Below are 18,714 nucleotides of genomic sequence, written 5' to 3' on the forward strand. Positions count from 1 at the left end.
TGGTGTTGATGTGAGCCATGACCAGCCTTTCAAAGCACTTCATGGCTACATACGTGAGTGCTACGGTTCAGTAGTCATTTAGGCAGGTTACCTTAGTGTTATTGGGCACAAGGACTATGGTGGTCTGCTTGAAATATGTTGGTATTACAGACTCAGTCAGGGCAGGTTGAAAATGTCAGTAAAGACACTTGCCAGTTGGTAGCGCATGATCGGAGTACACGTCCTGGTAATCGATCTGGCCCTGTGGCCTTGTGAATGTTGACCTGTTTAAAGGTCTTACTGACATCGGCTACGGAGAGCGTGATCACACAGTCATCCAGAACAGCTAGTGCTCTCATGTATGCTTCAGTGTTACTTGCCTCGAAGCGAGCATAGAAGTAATTTAGCTTGTCTGGTAGGTTAGTGTCACTGGGCAGCTCGTGACTGTGCTTCCCTTTGTAGTCTGTAATAGTTTGCAAGCCCTGACACATCTGACGAGCGTCAGAGTCGGTGTAGTAGGATACAATCTTAGTCCTGTATTGACACTTTGCCTGTTTGATGGTTCGACTGAGGGCATAGCAGGATTTCTTATAAGCATCCGGGTTAGAGTCCCGCTCCTTGAAAGCGGCAGCTCTACCGTTTAGCTCAGTGTGGATGTTTTCTGTAATCCATGGCTTCTGTTTGGGATATGTACGTACGGTCACTATGTGGATGATGTCATCGATGCACTTATTGATGAAGCCAGTGACTGATGTGGTGTACTCCTCAATGCTGTCAGAAGAATCCTGGAACATATTCCAGTCTGTGCTAGCAAAACAGTCCTGTAGCTTAGCATTTGCGTCATCTGACCACTTCTTTTATTGACCGAGTCACTGATGCTTCCTGCTTTAGTTTTTGCTTGTAAGCAGCATAATTATGGTCAGATTTGCCAAATGGAGGGTGAGGGAGAGCGTTGTATATGTCTCTGTGTGTGGAGTAAAGGTGGTCTAGAGTTTTTTTTTTCATCTGGTTGCACATTTAACATGCTGGTAGAAATGAGGTAAAACAGATTTAAGTTTCCCTGCATTAAAGTCCACGGCACCTAGGACTTATACAGCTCATTGAGTGCAGACGTAGTGCCAGCATTGGTTTGCGGTGGTAAATAGAGAGCTACGAAAAATATAGACAAAAACTCTCTTGGTAAATAGTGTGGTCTGCAGGTTATCATGAGGTACTCTTCCTCAGGCGAGCAAAACTTTGAGACTACCTTAATATTAGATTTCGTGCACCAGCTGTTGTTTACAAATATACACAGACCGCCACCCCTTGTCTTACCGGAGGTAGCTGTTCTATCTTGCCGATACAGAGTAAATCCCGACCAGCTGTATTTTATCCATGTCGTCGTTCAGCCACGACTCTGTGAAACATAAGATATTATAGTTTTTAATTTCTCATTGGTAGGTTATTTGTGATCGTAGCTTGTCTATTTTGTTATCCAATGATTGTACTTTGGCTAACAGGACTGATGGTAGAGGCAGATTACCCACTCGCCATCGGATCCTTACAAGGCACCCAAACCTACGTCCTCGATATCTCCCTCTCTTTCTCATACGAATGACAGGGATGTGGGCCTTATTGGGTGTCTGAAGTAAATCCTTCGCTTCCGACTCGTTAAAGAAAAAAACGTTGTCCAATACGAGGTGTGTAGTTGCTGTTCTGATATCCAGAAGCTCTTTTCGGTCATAAGAGACGGTGGCAGAAACATTATGTACAAAATAAGTTACAAATAACGCGAAAAAACACAATAGCACAATTGTTTAAGAGCCCATCTCCTCTGGCGCCATTAAGTCTGCACTACAGGTGGTGATGGGAGATATGTCATGGCGGATTAGGAGACAGCAGCTGGCAATTAAATATTGGGTCAACCTACAGGGACATGCGGTGTCTCCTCCTGCAAAATCGATTTTACAGGCATGCTGGGAACATGAGTGAGGACAGAACACAAGCTTTGGGTGGATGGGTAATACTCAGACGAGGGAGGTGGGACTGTATGGAAGGGAGGGGTGGCAGTCAGGAAACATATTCCAAATAATCTGGCTGTATATACGGCGGAGCTGATTTCCACACTGTTGGCCTTCCAGTGGGCGGAGAAAGTCAAGCCAGACAGAGTACTTATTTGCTCTAATTCATGTGCAGTGTTGATGAGTCTGCAGTCCTTTAGCTCATGATGTACTACAAACCCATGGCAGGATTAGACTAATGGGTATACAGAGAAGAGTTACTTGGGTCACAGCACATGTGGGAGTGGAGGGGAACGAGGCAGTTGAAGTACTGTACTGGCTAAACAAGCACTTAGTCATGCGGATGTTGATGTTGTCGTTTCAATGAGCATGGCAGACGCAAAAAGCCTAATATGGACAGTGAGTGTGCAGAGATGGCAAGAGCTGTGGAATAGAGATACCAATCTCAGGCATTTATTTCAAGTACAGAAGAAAGTCGGGGAGGACACTAGGAATGGACAGAAGAAAGGAGACTATTTTTAAAATAATTAAGGGTGAGACACAGCCGGTTGAATAAGACTTTAAATGTGATAGGAAAGCATCCAACAGGAAAGTGTGATTATTACCAGAAAACAGAGATAGTGGAGCATGTATTTGTTATGGGTGTCTCGTCATTTAACATTCAAACAGTATTGATACAGTACGGGCAGCATGAGCGGGAAAGAGAGAGGTTGAGAACAATTTATTTAGTTTCTCCCTCCAGTGCAGTAGGTGACGGCAATGAACCATAATTGTGGATGACAACCGCCGATAAACCCCACCGAAGAAGAAGAAGAAGAAGGAAATTCCGGTCAACTTTCAGAGTTTCGCGCGCGCTCGAATGTCAGACAAAGAACTGCGGGTACATTCAGCTATCAACATTTTCGATTAAATCAATACATTTGCCTAACTTCAGAAATGACAACTGCTGATTACGACCAGGCTTCTCTACCGGACTTATTGCCTCTGTACTACCGCCGACTTTTCCCTTTCTCTCAATACCACCGGTGGCTGAACTATGGAGGAGGTGAGTACAGTAAGCTAGCTACTGCTAGCCTCTACGCTTCCGAGTGGGAAGTTCTCTCTCCCCACTCGAACAGTTATTTTATTCAGAATGTTCAATAAACTCTATCGGTTGGTTGTCAGCAAACGTTATGTTGCTAGAAATGAGACAAACATAAACAGCAAAGTTTTTTTAACGGCAGTACCAGCAAAGGACAGTATAATATGAATATAGGCTAAAACTCTAGTGTAGGTAGCAGAATCGCTGGAGTAACTATATTTTATTTGACGTATCGAGAGAAGTGGGAGGATCAGGCGTAACATGGTTTCTCCACAGGTAGAGAATTGCGGTCCAAACACGTAAAAGAAACACCCTATTCCCTCAGCCCCCAAATTAAATGGGCACTTCTGATGACGTCTGAAGAATATACACTTGCAGGGCAAGGGAGGAAGGAATAATTTTTTAATGGACCACCCTTGGCCTGAAATTCATCACTTGTTCATCCCGCGATGATTGTTTTCAGCCACCGTAAACTTGTGGGTGCTTTATATGCGCTGCAGTCAATTAAGTGCATGTCTACGTATATTAAATATATAATTATTAATATATGCCTACAGTGTGATAGGTAGCAAATTAATGACCTAACTAACGTTAGCCTGCCTAACAGGAACTTCTGAAGGAACGTTTTTTATTTCTACAATTTCCAAAAGATACCCAAACAAAAATATTTACTTTGTACATAGTAGCGAAATTTCTAACTTATTTGCATTCGTTGTTAATAAGACGCTAATCAAAACGTCACCGTTCCTAAAAGTGAATCAGAATGAGATCGTCACACCTGTTACATGTGTGACGATGTATGTTGATTTCTCCATTGATGTTTTTAATTTTTCGCTGGCTTTTCTTAGCGGATGTACAATCTTCGCGAATTGAATTATGGGGCGTTTCAGACCAGGAGTGAACATAATTGGTAACTCGCAAAGCCGACTAAAAACGAGGGCCGATCGGCTTATGTTGCAAACTTCCCTTACTTGGCTAATCATTTGGACCACCCTCCAAGATGGTGAGGCGGATTACGCCAAGGGCATAAGGCGAGGGTATGTGGACAAGGGTGTGTCTCTTAAGTGTTTGGACCGCAGTGGGAGTAGATAGATTTTGTTCCCAAAACTATAATCTGTTATGAAAGGGGGATACCTAGTCAGTTGTACAACTGAATGCATTCAACTGAAATGTGTCTACAGCATTTAACCCAAGCCCTCTGAATCAGAGAGATGCTGCCATAATCCATATAAATTTAGGAAATGTATTAAAAAAATACTAAATTGATATCACATTTACATAAGTATTCAGACCCTTTACTCAGTACTTTGTTTAAGCACCTTCGGCATCTATTACAGCCTCGAGTGTAATTGGGTATGCCGCTACAAGCTTGGCACACCTGTATTTGGGGACTCTCCCATTCTTCTCTGCAGACCCTCTCGAGCTCTGTTAGGATGATGGGGAGTGTTGCTGCACAGCTATTTTCAGGTCTCTCCAGAGATGTTGGATCGGGTTCAAGTCTGGGCTCTGGCTGGGCCACTCAAGGACATTCAGAGACTTGTCCCGAAGCCACTCCTAAGTTGTCCTGGCTGTGTGCTTAGGGTCGTTGTCCTGTTGGAAGGTGAACCTTCGCCCCAGTCTGGGATCCTGAGCACTCTGGAGGATGTTTTCATCAAGGATATCTCTGTACTTTGCTTCGTTCATATTTCCCTCGATCCTGACTTGTCTCCCAGTCCCTGCCACTGGAAACATCCCCACAGCATGCTGCCACCACCATGCTTCACCATAGGGATGCTGCCAGGTTTCCTCCAGATGTGACGTTTGGCATTCGGGCTTCATCAGACCAGAGAATCTTGTTTCTCATGGTCTGATTCCTTTAGGTGCCTTTTGGCAAACTCCAAGCGGGCTGCCGTGCATTTTACTGAGGAGTGGCTTCTGTCTGGCCACTCTACCATAAATGCCTGATTTGGTGGAGTGCAACAGAGATGGTTGTCCTCCTGGGAGATTCTCGCATCTCCACAGAAGAACTCTGGAGCTCTGTCAGTGACCATCGGGTTCTTGGTCACCTCCCTGACCAAGGCCCGTCGTCTCTGATTTCTCTGTTTGGCCAGGCGGCCAGCTTGAGGAAGAGTCTTGGTGGTTCCAAACTTCTTGCATTTAAGAATGATGCAGGCCACGGTGTTCTTGGGGATTGTCAATGCTACAGACATTTTTTGGTACTCTCCTCAGATCTGTACCTCGACACAGTCCTGTTTCGGGGCTCTACTGACAATTCCTTTGACCTCGTGGCTTGTTTTTTGCTCTGACATGCCGCATAACTGCGGGACCTATAATTGACCGCTCTGTGCCTTTCCAAATAATGTCTATTCAATTTAATTAAAAAAGTGCTGTTAGAATTAATATTTACGCGCCTGCTTCTGCCTACCACCGCTCAGTCAGATACATGCTAGATAATATCTAGTAATATCATCAACCATGTATAGTTAACTAGTGATTATTATTGATTGTGATTGTTTTTTATAAGATAAGTTCAATGCTAGCTAGCAACTTACCTTGGCTTACTGCATTCGCGTAACAGGCAGTCTCCTTGTGGAGTGCAACGAGAGAGAGGCAGGTTGTTATTGCGTTGGACTAGTTAACTGTAAGGTTGCAAGACTGGCTCCCCCGAGCTGACAAGGTGAAAATAGGTCATTCTGCCCCTGAACAAGGCAGTTAACCCACCGTTCCTAGGCCGTCATTGAAAATGTGTTCTTAACTGACTTACCTCGTTAAATAAAGGTATAAAAACAAAACAAAAAATTTTAACAAATCGGCGCCCAAAAATACAGATATCCGGTTGTTAAGAACTTGAAATCGGCCCTAATTAATCGGCCATTCCCGATTTAATCAAATCAAATTTATTTATATAGCCCTTCGTACATCAGCTGATATCTCAAAGTGCTGTACAGAAACCCAGCCTAAAACCCCAAACAGCAAGCAATGCAGGTGTAGAAGCACGGTGGCTAGGAAAAACTCCCTAGAAAGGCCAATACCTAGGAAGAAACCTAGAGAGGAACCAGGCTATGTGGGGTGGCCAGTCCTCTTCTGGCTGTGCCGGGTGGAGATTATAACAGAACATGGCCAAGATGTTCAAATGTTCATAAATGACCAGCATGGTCGAATAATAATAAGGCAGAACAGTTGAAACTGGAGCAGCAGCACAGTCAGGTGGAAGTTGAAACTGGAGCAGCAGCATGGCCAGGTGGACTGGGGACAGCAAGGAGTCATCATGTCAGGTAGTCCTGGGGCATGGTCGGTCGACCTCGGTCGGCATAATCGGTCGACCTCTACTCCACATGCTTAATTACATCACTTTTGTCTTGAGCCGCGTTCACAGTTGGCTTTGAACAGGGCACCTTCCAAAACAAATGCAATCAACTTTCACCCAGTGCAAAACACGCCTAATAGAATCTCCTCACTAGATTACTGGGGATATTTTGTCTCAAATTTCCAACAGCATAAGGCATGTAAGGATTTTAACAGCTTTGCAGACAATGACATTTTTTGACTGAAACAGTTTTGCCCCTCCAACAACACACTTGCTATCTAGTTCACAACCAGTCAAGTTTAATGGTTGAGGACAACTTCTTTTGCAACCCCTCAGTGACAAAGAACTACTTCCAGAATCGAGAGTTTTCCTTCACGTTGAAGGATGACATCTACGTACGATATCAGTCGTTCAGCACACAGAACGAGCTGGAGAAGGAGATGCAGAAGATGAACCCGTACAAGATTGACATTGGAGCAGTCTACAGTCACAGGGTGAGGATCCATTACCCACTGTCTGGATCTGACCACCACTTACTCACATACTCTTGCTCTCTTCTCCCTTTATCTCTCTCTATCTCTCACACACACCTCTCTTGTCACTCAAGTGTCCATTCTATTTTTCTTGTTCTGCCACCCTCAGCCCAATCAGCACAACACAGTCAAGTCTGGATCCTTCCAGGCTCTGGAGAAGGAGCTGGTGTTTGATATTGATATGACAGACTATGATGACGTCAGAAGCTGTTGCAGGTACTTGATCACATTAGCCAGAAAGTGTCTGTAGTTCAACCATCTTTACGATTGTAAAGTTGTGGAGTATGTTTGAATGTACAACAGATTATAATTTGGGGATGATCATTTTTGAAGTTTTGGATCTGGGACCGTTCATCAGCTGTCTTGTCTTGCAGTGGTGCAGACATCTGCCCAAAGTGCTGGACTCTGATGACCATTGCCATCCGTATATTGGACCGGGCCCTTCGAGGTGAGTCAGAAAAACGGTTAGTTTTTCACAGGATTAAAAGTGAGCTCTTGTCTTGAACCTATCTTTCTATTGGTAATTTTACAAAATTGTCTGATGTTGATTAATTTTCATTGTTACCTGTGTTTGTTGATTTTTTTTCTGGGGTGCTCCAGATGACTTCGGTTTCCGGCACTGCCTGTGGGTGTACTCTGGCAGGAGAGGGGTGCATTGCTGGGTGTGTGACGAGGCCGCCCGGAAGCTCTCTGTGGCGGCACGCTCCGCTGTGGCTGAGTACTTGAGTCTGGTCAAGGTAAGACCACTTCTCATGACATCATAACCCACTCTAGGCTAAAAGAGGTTTCCAACAATCAAGGCTTATACTCTTCTTGTCTATATTTTAATGGATTAGTAGACTCAATCACATGCAATATTTGATAGAGGTGATGCAGGAGCCTTACATTTATCGACTTCTGTTCATTTGAGTCAAGAAGTTCTGAGTAAAGAAATGCTAACAATCATAAGATCAACATCATCAAAGTGATATCAACACTGGAGATTGTCACACAAAAATTCTGTTCTTCAGGGTGGAGATGAGACTGTGAGGAAAGTTGTGCTGTCAGACCCAATTCATCCATTCATCACGTAAGATCATGTTTCAGAGCCATACTTGTATCCTTGTTAGCTGTTGTGGGTTCTACTAGTTGAGAAAAGGACCATTCGTTTAAGTTGTTGTCTAACTGTTAAAGGGCAGAATCATGTTGAATTTTGACTGACCAGTTGACCTCTAACCCTCATCTCCCCTCCAGGGAATCCCTGACTGTGGTGGAGAACTACTTCTCCCAGTACGCTCTGCTGGGACAGGACATACTGGGGAGCAAAGAGGCTGTAGACAAAGTGCTGGCTCTTTTACCTGAAGATATCCTTTTCCTCTGTGCCACTTTTCATATGATATTTGGTGTGCACTCAGTGGCCAGTTTATTAGGTACCCCACCCAGTTCATGAAAATAGATCGCTCCTACAGACGATGAGTCACATGGCCATGGCTTGCTATATAAAGCTGGCAGACAGGCATCGAGGCATTGTTACTGTTCGGTTGAACGTTAGAATGGGCTAAACGAGTGACCTAAGCGACTTTGAGCAAGGTATGATCGTCAGTGCCAGTTCCAGTGTCTCAGAAACGGCCGGCCTCCTGGGCTTTTCACGCATGTCAGTGTAGGCTTTGCCAAGAATGGTGCGGATATCATTTATTTATTTATTCATTTTAAATTGTCCTGTTCCGACAGGTGCATGATAATGGCCCATTCTAAATACAAACAAATTTTGCACATATTATTTAGTATATGTGAAGACAAGATTAATTTGAAAAAAGTGTAAATGGTGAGGATATTATCACTTGTGAATGATGCACAGCGCATGCATTTTTCAGCAACTTTTTCAAATCATAATCTCATGCATCATGTTGCCTAGCCCATAGGCCTATATGTTTTGCTAAGGTTTATATCACAACTGAAGTGGCCAAATAATGCCAAACGTAGCCTATAGGCAGTGGAGTGAAGTACTGAACTAAATCTACTTGAAGTACAACTTAAGTAGTTTTTTAGGGTATCTGTACTTTACTATTTATATACTGAAAATAAATATAAATGCAACATAATACAATTTCAAAGATTTTGCTGAGTTACAGTTCATATAAGGAAATAAGTCAATAAGTCTATTTTTGTTTCATATGACCAGAGGACATTTTTCCAAAAAGTATGATTTTTGTCCCCATGTGCAGTTGCAAACCGTAGTCTGGCTTTTTTATGGCATCCTTGGAGCAGTGGCTTCTTCCTTGCTGAGCGGCCTTTCAGGTTATGTCGATATAGGACTTGTTTTACTGTGGATATAGATTTTTTAAAATCGCACCAAAGTACGTTCATCTCTAGGAGACAGAACGTGTCTAATTCCTGAGCGGAATGACTGCTGTGTGGTCCCATGGTGTTTATTGCATACTATTGTTTGTACAGATTAATGTGGTACCTTCAGGCGTTTGGAAATTGCTCCCAAGGATGAACAAGACTGGAGGTCTACAATTTTCTTTCTGAGGTCTTGGCTGATTTCTTTTGATTTTCCCATGATGTCAATCAAAGAGGCACTGAGTTTGAAGGTAGGCCTTGAAATACATCCACAGGTACACCTCCAATTGACTCAGGCTAATTGACATAATTTATCAGAAGATTCTAAAGCCATGACATTTTCTGGAATTTTCCAAGCTGTTTAAAGGCACAGTCAACTTAGTGTATGTGAACTTCTGACCCACTGGAATTGTGATACAGTGAAATAATGTCTGTAAACAATTGTTGGAAAAATTGCTTGTGTCATGAACAAAGTAATGTCCTAACTGACTTGCCAAAACTATAGCTTGTTAACAAGAAATTTGGAGTGATTGAAAAACAAGTTTTAATGACTCCAACCTAAGTGAATATAAACTTCCGACTTCAACCTTATGTATGTATCTTTTTATTTCCCAAAAGTAGTGTCCTGGGCCTTTACTAGTCCTGTATTTGCAATCCCCCCCTCTGAAATGGACTACATTTTCTTCATATGTTTCTTTAGACCTGTCTAAAATAAATTATGTATTTACTGTGATGGTGTAGGCTATTTTAAATTGATTTATTTGACTTTTAAAAATGTAGATGTTTTAAAGGTCCACATCAGTGGCTTGGAGGCTATGCGTTGAAGCCAGAGATTATAAACATGTTTATTTTAATTAACGGTTACTGTAAGACTGGCAGTTACTTGAATGACAATCACCTACTGACAAAATGTCATGACCGCCACAGGCTTCGGTGCGACAAACAAAAAACATCCAGTCAGTGGCAGTCCTGTGGGCGAAAGCAGCTCATTGATTTAGGTTCTAAGAGTGGCAATAATCGTGCAACTTAACAGGTGGGCCACAAACAGGCAAAGAATGGCACAGTGGTGTGCAGAATGTCATCTCGGAATGCGCAACTTGTCAATCCCTGTCACAGATGGGCTGATGAAGCGGCTCTAGTGGGCACCCGATCACCAACACTGGACATTTGAGGAGTGGAAAAACATTGCCTGGGCCAACGAATCACGGTCCTTGTTGCATCATGCTGATGGCAGACTCGGGATTTGGCGTAAGCAGCCTGAGTCCATGGCCCCATCCTGCCTAGTGTCAACAGTACAGGCTGGTGGTGTAATGTTGTGGGGAATGTTGTCCTGGCACACGTTAGGTACCTTGATACCAATTGAGCAATGTTTCCATTCCCCAAAGAATTCCAGATGTTCTGGAGGCAAAGGGGGGTCCAACCCGGTACTAGATGGGTATGCCTAAAAACTGGCCAACAGTGTTCTGTGTGTCGCAGTTTAGCAGGTTTTGTGATATATCATTACATGTTGAGGGAGAACATGCCTATCCTTAGCGGAGACTTCACATGTCAGAAAGAAGCTGCTGCAGTACTTCCAGACTGAAAAGAACCCTGAGAAGCGCTGGGATACAATCAGAAGTATGGCCCAAGACAAACGCGTAGGTGGCCATGATCACACAACACTGCAATAAAGACTGACATAAGCCCTGTTTGAACACAGTACAACAATGTGGTGATGTCAATGGCAGCCAAGCATGCCCTTATGAAAACTGCTTTTTTCAACCAGATGACTGCCAAGAAGGGCCACTACTTTGAGATGGAGATCATGCTTCAGTACTGTTACCCACGGCTGGATGTTAACGTCAGTAAAGGAGTCAACCACTTGCTGAAGAGCCCCTTCAGCGTCCATCCCAAAACAGGTGAGAAACTCATGAAGTGCAAAACTAACACGTTGAACCATGACAAACATTTAACCCAAATGTTGCCTGTGAGAGAAACAGTCAAAGGATGCTTCTCATCCAATTGAGGGAGATAATCTTTGGATGTCAGTCCAACACGCAACACCTTTCCTCCCTATGTTCCTTACCTCCCACAGGGCGCATCTCTGTTCCTATTGACCTGAGAGAACTGGATCGCTTTGACCCCTTTGAAGTGCCCACTATCAGGTAAGCCCATAGTCAGTTTGAAAGAGCTTTTCAAAAATGGTATTCCCAAAGGGCTAAACAGAATGTTTGTGTTGCGTCTGTAGTGTTCTCTGTTGGTTTTCTCACCGATCCTGTTATTGTATCTCCTTGTAGTCTGATCTGTGAGGAGCTGGATCAGCCCAAGACTGAAGAGGAACAGGATGACAACATGGAGAATGAGAATAAAAAAGAAGCAGGAGAGCGGCGGAAGATGAGAGGTAATTCAAAAAGACCAGTGCAATTCATTACGAAGGGAGCCAAGGGATATGATATGCGTTTGTTCATTGCACTTTGATTTGACTAACAAAAGCTTATTGGTTTCAGATTACAAACGAACAAGCTTGGCGAAGTATGTGAAACTGTTTGATAATTTCTTGGAGGAGATGGCTCACTCAAGGAAAGGGGAGGTTCTTAAAAACAGTGGTGAGTGTAATTTAAATCCTTAGTGGAAGAATACAATTGTTAGCATGAACATTTCTAAAAGATTTGATGATCATGGCCTTATTTCTCAATTTCTTTTCAGATCTTCAAAAGGACTTCTAACCCTGTGCGGTGTCCAACAATAGTTGTCTAATCTTAAACAAGCATGTCATATCAGTTGTTAATCTGACATTTAAAAGATGAACACACATTACATATGCACTGTAAGCAAATGGTTTCAGTCTGAGAATTGTCATGCAAATATATTACTCTATGAATGATTGAAAATATCAGTTGTGCAAACTTTTATATGGCTTATTGTTTTCTCATTAAATTGACTTTGTCCTCCAGTTTGTCAACCTATTTTGTGTCTTAGTATTGCTGTAGTGGAGACCAACTAGATCTAGTCAGTTCCATCATGGCACGTGCCTTGCCTAATAAATCCAACTGATACCAATTGAGTCTGAAACAAAGCACTTCAAAAACTTGGAAAGTTTCCACACAAGCCAGAATGTATAATACAATGATATTTAAATTTACTTTACAAGTTGTTTGTGAGGTTGGGCCTTCAGTGGGTTGAAATCTGAGACAAAGTATCCTACAGGAAAGTTATATTTCCCTGAATTTTTATTTCTATCACCTGGCACATGTGCCAAATCATGAAAACACCTGCAAGACTTTGGTTAGTATGTGTGCATCGTGTTTATGTACTACCATCTTGTGCACGTGCATTAGGCCTCAAGCAAACAAATATTGATTGCCACACACAGAGACTTGTGTTTTGATGTCTGTTTATTGCCTGTGGATATTTTCTCAAATTTCAACCCACTGGAGGACCAACTCCACAGGCAATCGGCAGAGTAAGATCCAATATTTTATTCAACATTCGTGACAGACAACGGGACATTCACTTTTTTAAATGTAATTGTGCGTTTCTATGCTGTAAAGTTACTCAGCATTGCCACAGCGGGACGATTCTTTAATATGAGAGTCGAAGACAAGGTCAGAAGCATTTCCCCCCCCTAGCATATGTACTCCAGCTATATTATGCAGTTCATTTAACTGTCAGAATGAAACTTTTGATAGGCCTATGTACCAGTAACTATAACTAAAATCATTAATACCATCCAAATCACATTTTATTGGTCGCATTATATTACACACTATATATACAAAAGCATGTGGACACCCCTTCAAATTAGTGGAGACAGCTATTTCGCCACACCTGTGGCTAAAAGGTGTATAACATTTAACACACTGCCATGCAATCTCCATAGACACACATTTGCAGTAGAATGGCCTTTACTGAAGTGCTCAGTGACTTTCAACATGCCACCTTTCCAACAAGTCAGTTTGTCAAATTGCTGCCCTGGTCAACTAAGTGCTGTTATTGTGAAGTGGAAATGTCTGGGAGCACCAACAGCTATGCCGTTTAGTGGTAGGCCACAGAAACGGACCCCCGAGTGCTGAAGCGCTTAGCGCTTAAAAGTCGTCTGTCCTCGGTTGCAACGCACTACCGAGATCCAAACGGTCTAAAAGCAATATCGGCACAACGACTGTTTGTCGGGAGCCTCATGAAATGGATTTCAATGGCCGAGCCGCCGCATACAAACCTATTCCTAGCGTCGGCTGGAGTGGTGTAAAGTTTGCTGCCATTGGACTCTGGAGCAGTGGAAAGGCGTTCTCTGGAGTGTTTAATCACGCATCGCCATCTAGCAGTCAAATGGACGAATCTGGGTTTGGCGGATGCCAGGAGAACGCTACCTGCCCCAATGCATAGCGCCAACTGTAACGCTTGGTGGAGGAGGCAGAATGGTCTGGGACTTTTTTTTCATGGTTTTGGCTAGGCCCCTTAGTTTGAGTGAAGGGAAATATTAATGCTACAGCATACAATGACTTTCTAGACGATTCTGTGCTTCCAACTTTGTGGCAACAATTTGGGGAAGGTCCTTTCCTGTTTCAGCATGATAATGCCCCCATGCACAAAGCGAGGGCTGTACAGAAATGGTTTGTTGAGATCGGTGTTGAAGAACTTGACTGGCCTGCACAGCGCACTGACCCCATCGAACACCTTTGGCATGAATTATAACACTAACATCGAGCCAGGTCTAATCGCCCAACATCAGTGCCCGACCTCACTAATGCTCTTTTGGCTGAATGGAAGCAAGTCCCTACAGCAATGGTCCAACATCTAGTGGAAAGCTTTCCCAGAAAAGTGGAGGCTGTTATAGCAGCAAAGGGGGGGACCAGCTCCACATTAATGCCAATGATTTTGTAATGAGATGTTTTTCTACTTTTGGTCATGTACTGTATTTAGCAGATGTTATTGCAGGTGTAGTGAAGTCCTTGTGTTCCTAGCTCCAACAGTGCAGTAATATCTAGCAATACACAACAATACACACATCTAAAAGTAAAATAATGGAATTAAGGTATATAGAAATATTAGGACAAACAATGTCGGAGTCCGGAGTATGTATTTTGTGTGTGTTGTGTGTGTGTATATACACTACCAGTCAAAAGTTTGGACACACCTACTCAAGGGTTTTTCTTTATTTTTTTTATATTTTTTTCTACATTGTAGAATAATAGTGAAGACAAAACTATGAAATAACACATGGAATCATTTAGTAACCAAAGAAGTGTTAAACAAATAAATTTATATTTTATATATGAGATTATTCAAAGTAGCCACCTTAATGACAGCTTTGCACACACTTGGCTTTGCACACACTTGGCATTATCTCAACCAACTTCAAGGGGTAGTCCGCTCGAATGCATTTCAATTAAGGTGTGCCTTGTTTGGTGGTATACAGAAGATTGCCCTATTTGGTAAAAGACTAGGTCCATATTATGGCAAGAACAGCTCAAATAAGCAAAGATAAACAACAATCCATTATTACTTTAAGACATGAAGGTCAGTCAATCTGTAAAACTTAAAGAATTGTTAAAGTTTCTTCAAGTGCAGTCACAAAAACCAAGCGCTATGATGAAACTGGCTCTCATGAGGACCACCACAGGAAAGGAAGACCCAGAGCTACCTATGCCGCAGAGGATAAGTTCATTAGAGTGACCAGCCCAGATAAATGCTTATTTGCATAAGAATTCAATTCCATTGATCATCTTTGAGATGTTTCTACAACTTGATTGGAGTCCACCTGTGGTAAATTCAATTGATTGGACATGATTTGGAAAGGCACACGTCTGTCCACATAAGGTCCCACAGTTGACAGTGCATGTCAGAGTAAAAACCAAGCTATGAGGTTGAAAGAATTGTCCATAGAGCTCCGAGACAGGATTGTGTCGAGGCAAACATCTGGGGAAGACTACCAAAACATTTCTGCAGCATTGACGGACCCCAAGAACGCTGTGGCCTCCATTTTTAAATGGAAGCGGTTTGGAACCACCAAGACTAGGCCTAACTGAACAATCGGGGGAGAAGGGCTTTGGTCAGGGAGGTGACCAAGAAACCGATGGTCACTCTGACAGATTTCCAGAGCTCCTCTGTGGAGATGGGAGAACCTTCCAGAAGGACAGCCATCACTGCAGCACTCCATCAATCAGGCCTTTCCACCAATCAGACGGAAGCCACTCCTCAGTAAAAGACACATAAAAAAAATAAAAAAAAATATTTTATTTAACAAGGTAGGCTAGTTGAGAACAAGTTCTCATTTACTAATGCGACCTGGCCAAGATAAAGCATAGCAGTGCGACACAAACACAGAGTTACTCAAGAAATAAACAAACATACAGTCAATAATACAATAGAAAAAGTCTATATACAATGTGCTCAAATAAGGGAGGTAAGGCAATAAATAGGCCATAGTGGCGAAATAATTTACAATATAGCAATTAAACACTGGAGTGATAGATGTGCAAATAGAGATACTGGGGTGCAAAGGAGCAAAATAAATAACAGTATGGGGATGAGGTAGTTGGATGGGCTATGTACAGATGGCTATGTGCAGTGATCTGTGAGCTGCTCTGACAGCAGCTGCTTAAAGCTAGTGAGGGAGATGTGAGTCTCCAGCTTCAGTGATTTGTTTGTTTGTTGTTGTTGCAGTTCGTTCCAGTCATTGGCAGCAGAGAACTGGAATGAAAGGCGGCTGAAGGAGGAATTGGCTTTGGGGGTGACCAGTGAGATATACCTGCTGTGGTGTGTGCTATGGGTGGGTGCTACTATGGTGATCAATGAGCTGAGATAAGGCGAGGCTTTACCTAGCAAAGACTTAGAGGACATGGAGCTAATGGTTTTGGTGACGAATATGAAGCGAGGGCCAGCCATCGAGCGCATACAGGTCGCAGTGGTGGATAGTACTGCATGTGGTGACAAAACGGATGGTACTGTGATAGACTGCATCCAATTTGCTGAGTAGAGTGTTGGAGGCTATTTTGTAAAGGACATCGCCAAAGTCAAGGATCGGCAGGATAGTCAGTTTTACGAGGGTATGTTTGGCAGCATGAGTGAAGGATGATTTGTTGCGAAATAGGAAGCCGATTCTAGATGTAATTTTGGATTGGAGGTGTTTAATGTGAGTCTGGAAGGAGAGTTTGCGGTCTAACCAGACACCTAGGTATTTGTAGTTGTCCACATATTCTAAGTCAGAACCGTCCAGAGTAGTGATGCTGGACGGGCGGGCAGGTGCGGGCAGCGATCGGTTGAAGAGCATGCATTTAGTTTTACTTGTATTTAAGAGCAGTTGGAGGCACCGGAAGGAGAGTTGTGTGGTATAGTTAACACAGGTTAGTTAACACAGTGTCCAACGAAGGGCCAGAAGTATACAGAATGGTATCGTCTGCGTAGAGGTGGATCAGAGAATCACCAGCAGCAAGAGCGACATCATTGATGTATGCAGAGTAAAGAGTCGGCCCGATTATTGAACCCTGTGGCACACCCATAGAGACTGCCAGAGGTCCGGACAACAGGCCCTCCGATTTGACACACTGAACTCTGCCTGAGAAGTAGTTGGTGAACCAGGCGAGGCAGTCATTTGAGAAACCAAGGCTGTTTAGTCTGCTGATAAGCATGTGGTGACTGACAGAGTTGAAAGCCTTGGCCAGGTCGATGAAGATGGCTGCACAGTATTGTCTCTTATCGATGGCGGTTATGATATCGTTTAGGACCTTGAGCGTTGCTGACGTGCACCCATGACCAGCTCGTAAACCAGATTGCGTAGAGGAGAAGAAACGGTGGGATTCTAAATGTTCGGTGATCTGTTTGTGAAGTTGGCTTTTGAAGATCTTAGAAAGGCAGGGTAGGATAGATATAGGTCTGTAGCAGTTTGGGTCTAGATTGTCACCCCCTTGGAAGAGGGGGGTGATGCGGCAGCTTTCGAATCTTTTGAGATCTCAGACGATACGAAAGAGAGGTTGAACAGGCTAGTAATAGGGGTTGCAAAAATGTTGGCGGATAAATGTAGAAAAAAGGGTCCAGATTGTCTAGCCCAGCTGATTTGTAGGGGTCCAGATTTTGCTGTTCTTTCAGAACATCAGCTATCTGGATTTGGGTGAAAGAGAAATGGGGAGGTTTGGGCAAGTTGCTGTGGGGGGCGCAGAGCTGTTGACCAGGGTAGGGGTAGCCAGATGGAAAGCATGGCCAGCCGTAGAAAAATGCTTTTTGAAATTCTCAATTATCGCGGATTTATCGGTAGTGACAGTGTTTCCTAGCCTCTGAAGTTGGGAGGAGGTGCTCTTATTCTCCATGGACTTTACAGTGTCCCAGAACTTTTTTGAGTTTGTGCTACAGGATGCAAATTTCTGTTTGAAAAAGCTAGTCTTTGCTTTCCTAACTGTGTATATTGGTTCCTAACTTCCCTGACAAGTTGTATATCGCGGGGGCTATTCAATGCTAATGCAGTACGCCACAGGATGTTTTTGTGCTGGTCAAGGGCAGTCAGGTCTGGAGTGAACCAAGGGCTATATCTGTTCCTGGTTCTACATTTTTTGAATGGGGCATGCTTATTTAAGATGGTGAGGAAGGCACTTTTAAAGAATAACCAGGCATCCTCTACTGACGAAATGAGGTCAATATTCTTCCAGGATACCAGGGCCAGATCGATTAGAAAGTGACGGCCCACTTGGAGTTTGCCAAATGGCACCTAAAGAACTCAGACCATGAGAAACAAGATTCTCTGGTCTGACGAAACCAAGATTGAACTCTTTGGCCTGAATGCCAAGCGTCACGTCTGGATGAAACCTGGCACCACCCCTACGGGGAACCATGTTAGTGGAGATGTTTTTTAGCGGCAGCGACTGGGCGACTAGTCCGGATTGAGGGAAAGATGAATGGAGCAAAGTACAGCGAAATCCTTGATGAAAACCTGCTCCAGAGAGCGCAGGACCTCAGACTGGGGCAAAGGTTCACCTTCCAACAGGGCAACGACCCTAAGTACTCAGGCAAAATAAATCAGGAGTGGCTTTTGCGACAAGTATCTGGATGTCATTGAGTGGCCCAGCCAGAGCCCGGACTTGAACCTGAGGAATATCTCTGGAGAGACCTGAAAATTGCTGTGCAGTGACACTCCCCATCCAACCTGACAGCTTGAGAGGATCTGCAGAGCAGAATGGGAGACTCCCCAAATACAGGTGTGCCAAGCTTTTAGTGTCATACCTAAGGAGACTCGAGGCTGTAGTCGCTGCCAAAGGTGCTTCAACAAAGTACTGAGTAAAGGGACTAACTAGTTACTACATAGTGATAATTATAACAACTGAAATGCTAGTCCTTTGCACATGAACGCTCACTCATTCGGGAACAATTGCAATCAATATATATATTTACGCTCAGTGTGTTGTCTTGATCGCCGGTGAAAAGTTTGTTTCTTTTTCAGAATTGACCGTTTCTCTCCCTCTTTCTCTTGGTCGTGGTTATAGTGTGTAGTTCAGAGTGACATTCATTTGCTTCGTTATAGTGTGGATGTTTCGGAGGTTGTCGTGC

At 43.4% G+C, this 18,714-nt stretch overlaps 1 protein-coding gene across 1 annotated transcript; it reads left to right on the plus strand.

Moving 5' to 3' along the window:
* The first annotated feature begins 2,723 nt into the window (after positions 1–2,723).
* On the plus strand, positions 2,724–12,133 carry prim1 (DNA primase subunit 1). The gene is made up of 13 exons (XM_020459801.2): positions 2,724–3,024; positions 6,683–6,840; positions 6,989–7,095; positions 7,254–7,327; positions 7,480–7,616; positions 7,890–7,948; positions 8,113–8,222; positions 10,747–10,838; positions 10,967–11,099; positions 11,276–11,345; positions 11,478–11,581; positions 11,688–11,786; positions 11,887–12,133. Exons 1-13 carry the CDS (start codon positions 2,916–2,918, stop codon positions 11,904–11,906), a joined length of 1,272 nt encoding a protein of 423 aa, XP_020315390.1. The 5' UTR covers positions 2,724–2,915; the 3' UTR covers positions 11,907–12,133.
* Positions 12,134–18,714: the final 6,581 nt, after the last annotated feature.

This window comes from Oncorhynchus kisutch, linkage group LG24, assembly GCF_002021735.2.
Source record: "Oncorhynchus kisutch isolate 150728-3 linkage group LG24, Okis_V2, whole genome shotgun sequence".
In the NCBI taxonomy this organism is placed as follows: Eukaryota; Metazoa; Chordata; class Actinopteri; order Salmoniformes; family Salmonidae; genus Oncorhynchus; species Oncorhynchus kisutch.

Excerpts from the sequence above, each read along its gene's own strand:
- prim1 (XM_020459801.2), top strand. The coding sequence starts at position 2,916 with ATGACAACTGCTGATTACGACCAGGCTTCTCTACCGGACTTATTGCCT. Across the intron at positions 11,346-11,477 it reads TTTGAAGTGCCCACTATCAG|TCTGATCTGTGAGGAGCTGG; the intron begins GTAAGCCCATAG and ends ATCTCCTTGTAG. Across the intron at positions 11,787-11,886 it reads GGAGGTTCTTAAAAACAGTG|ATCTTCAAAAGGACTTCTAA; the intron begins GTGAGTGTAATT and ends ATTTCTTTTCAG.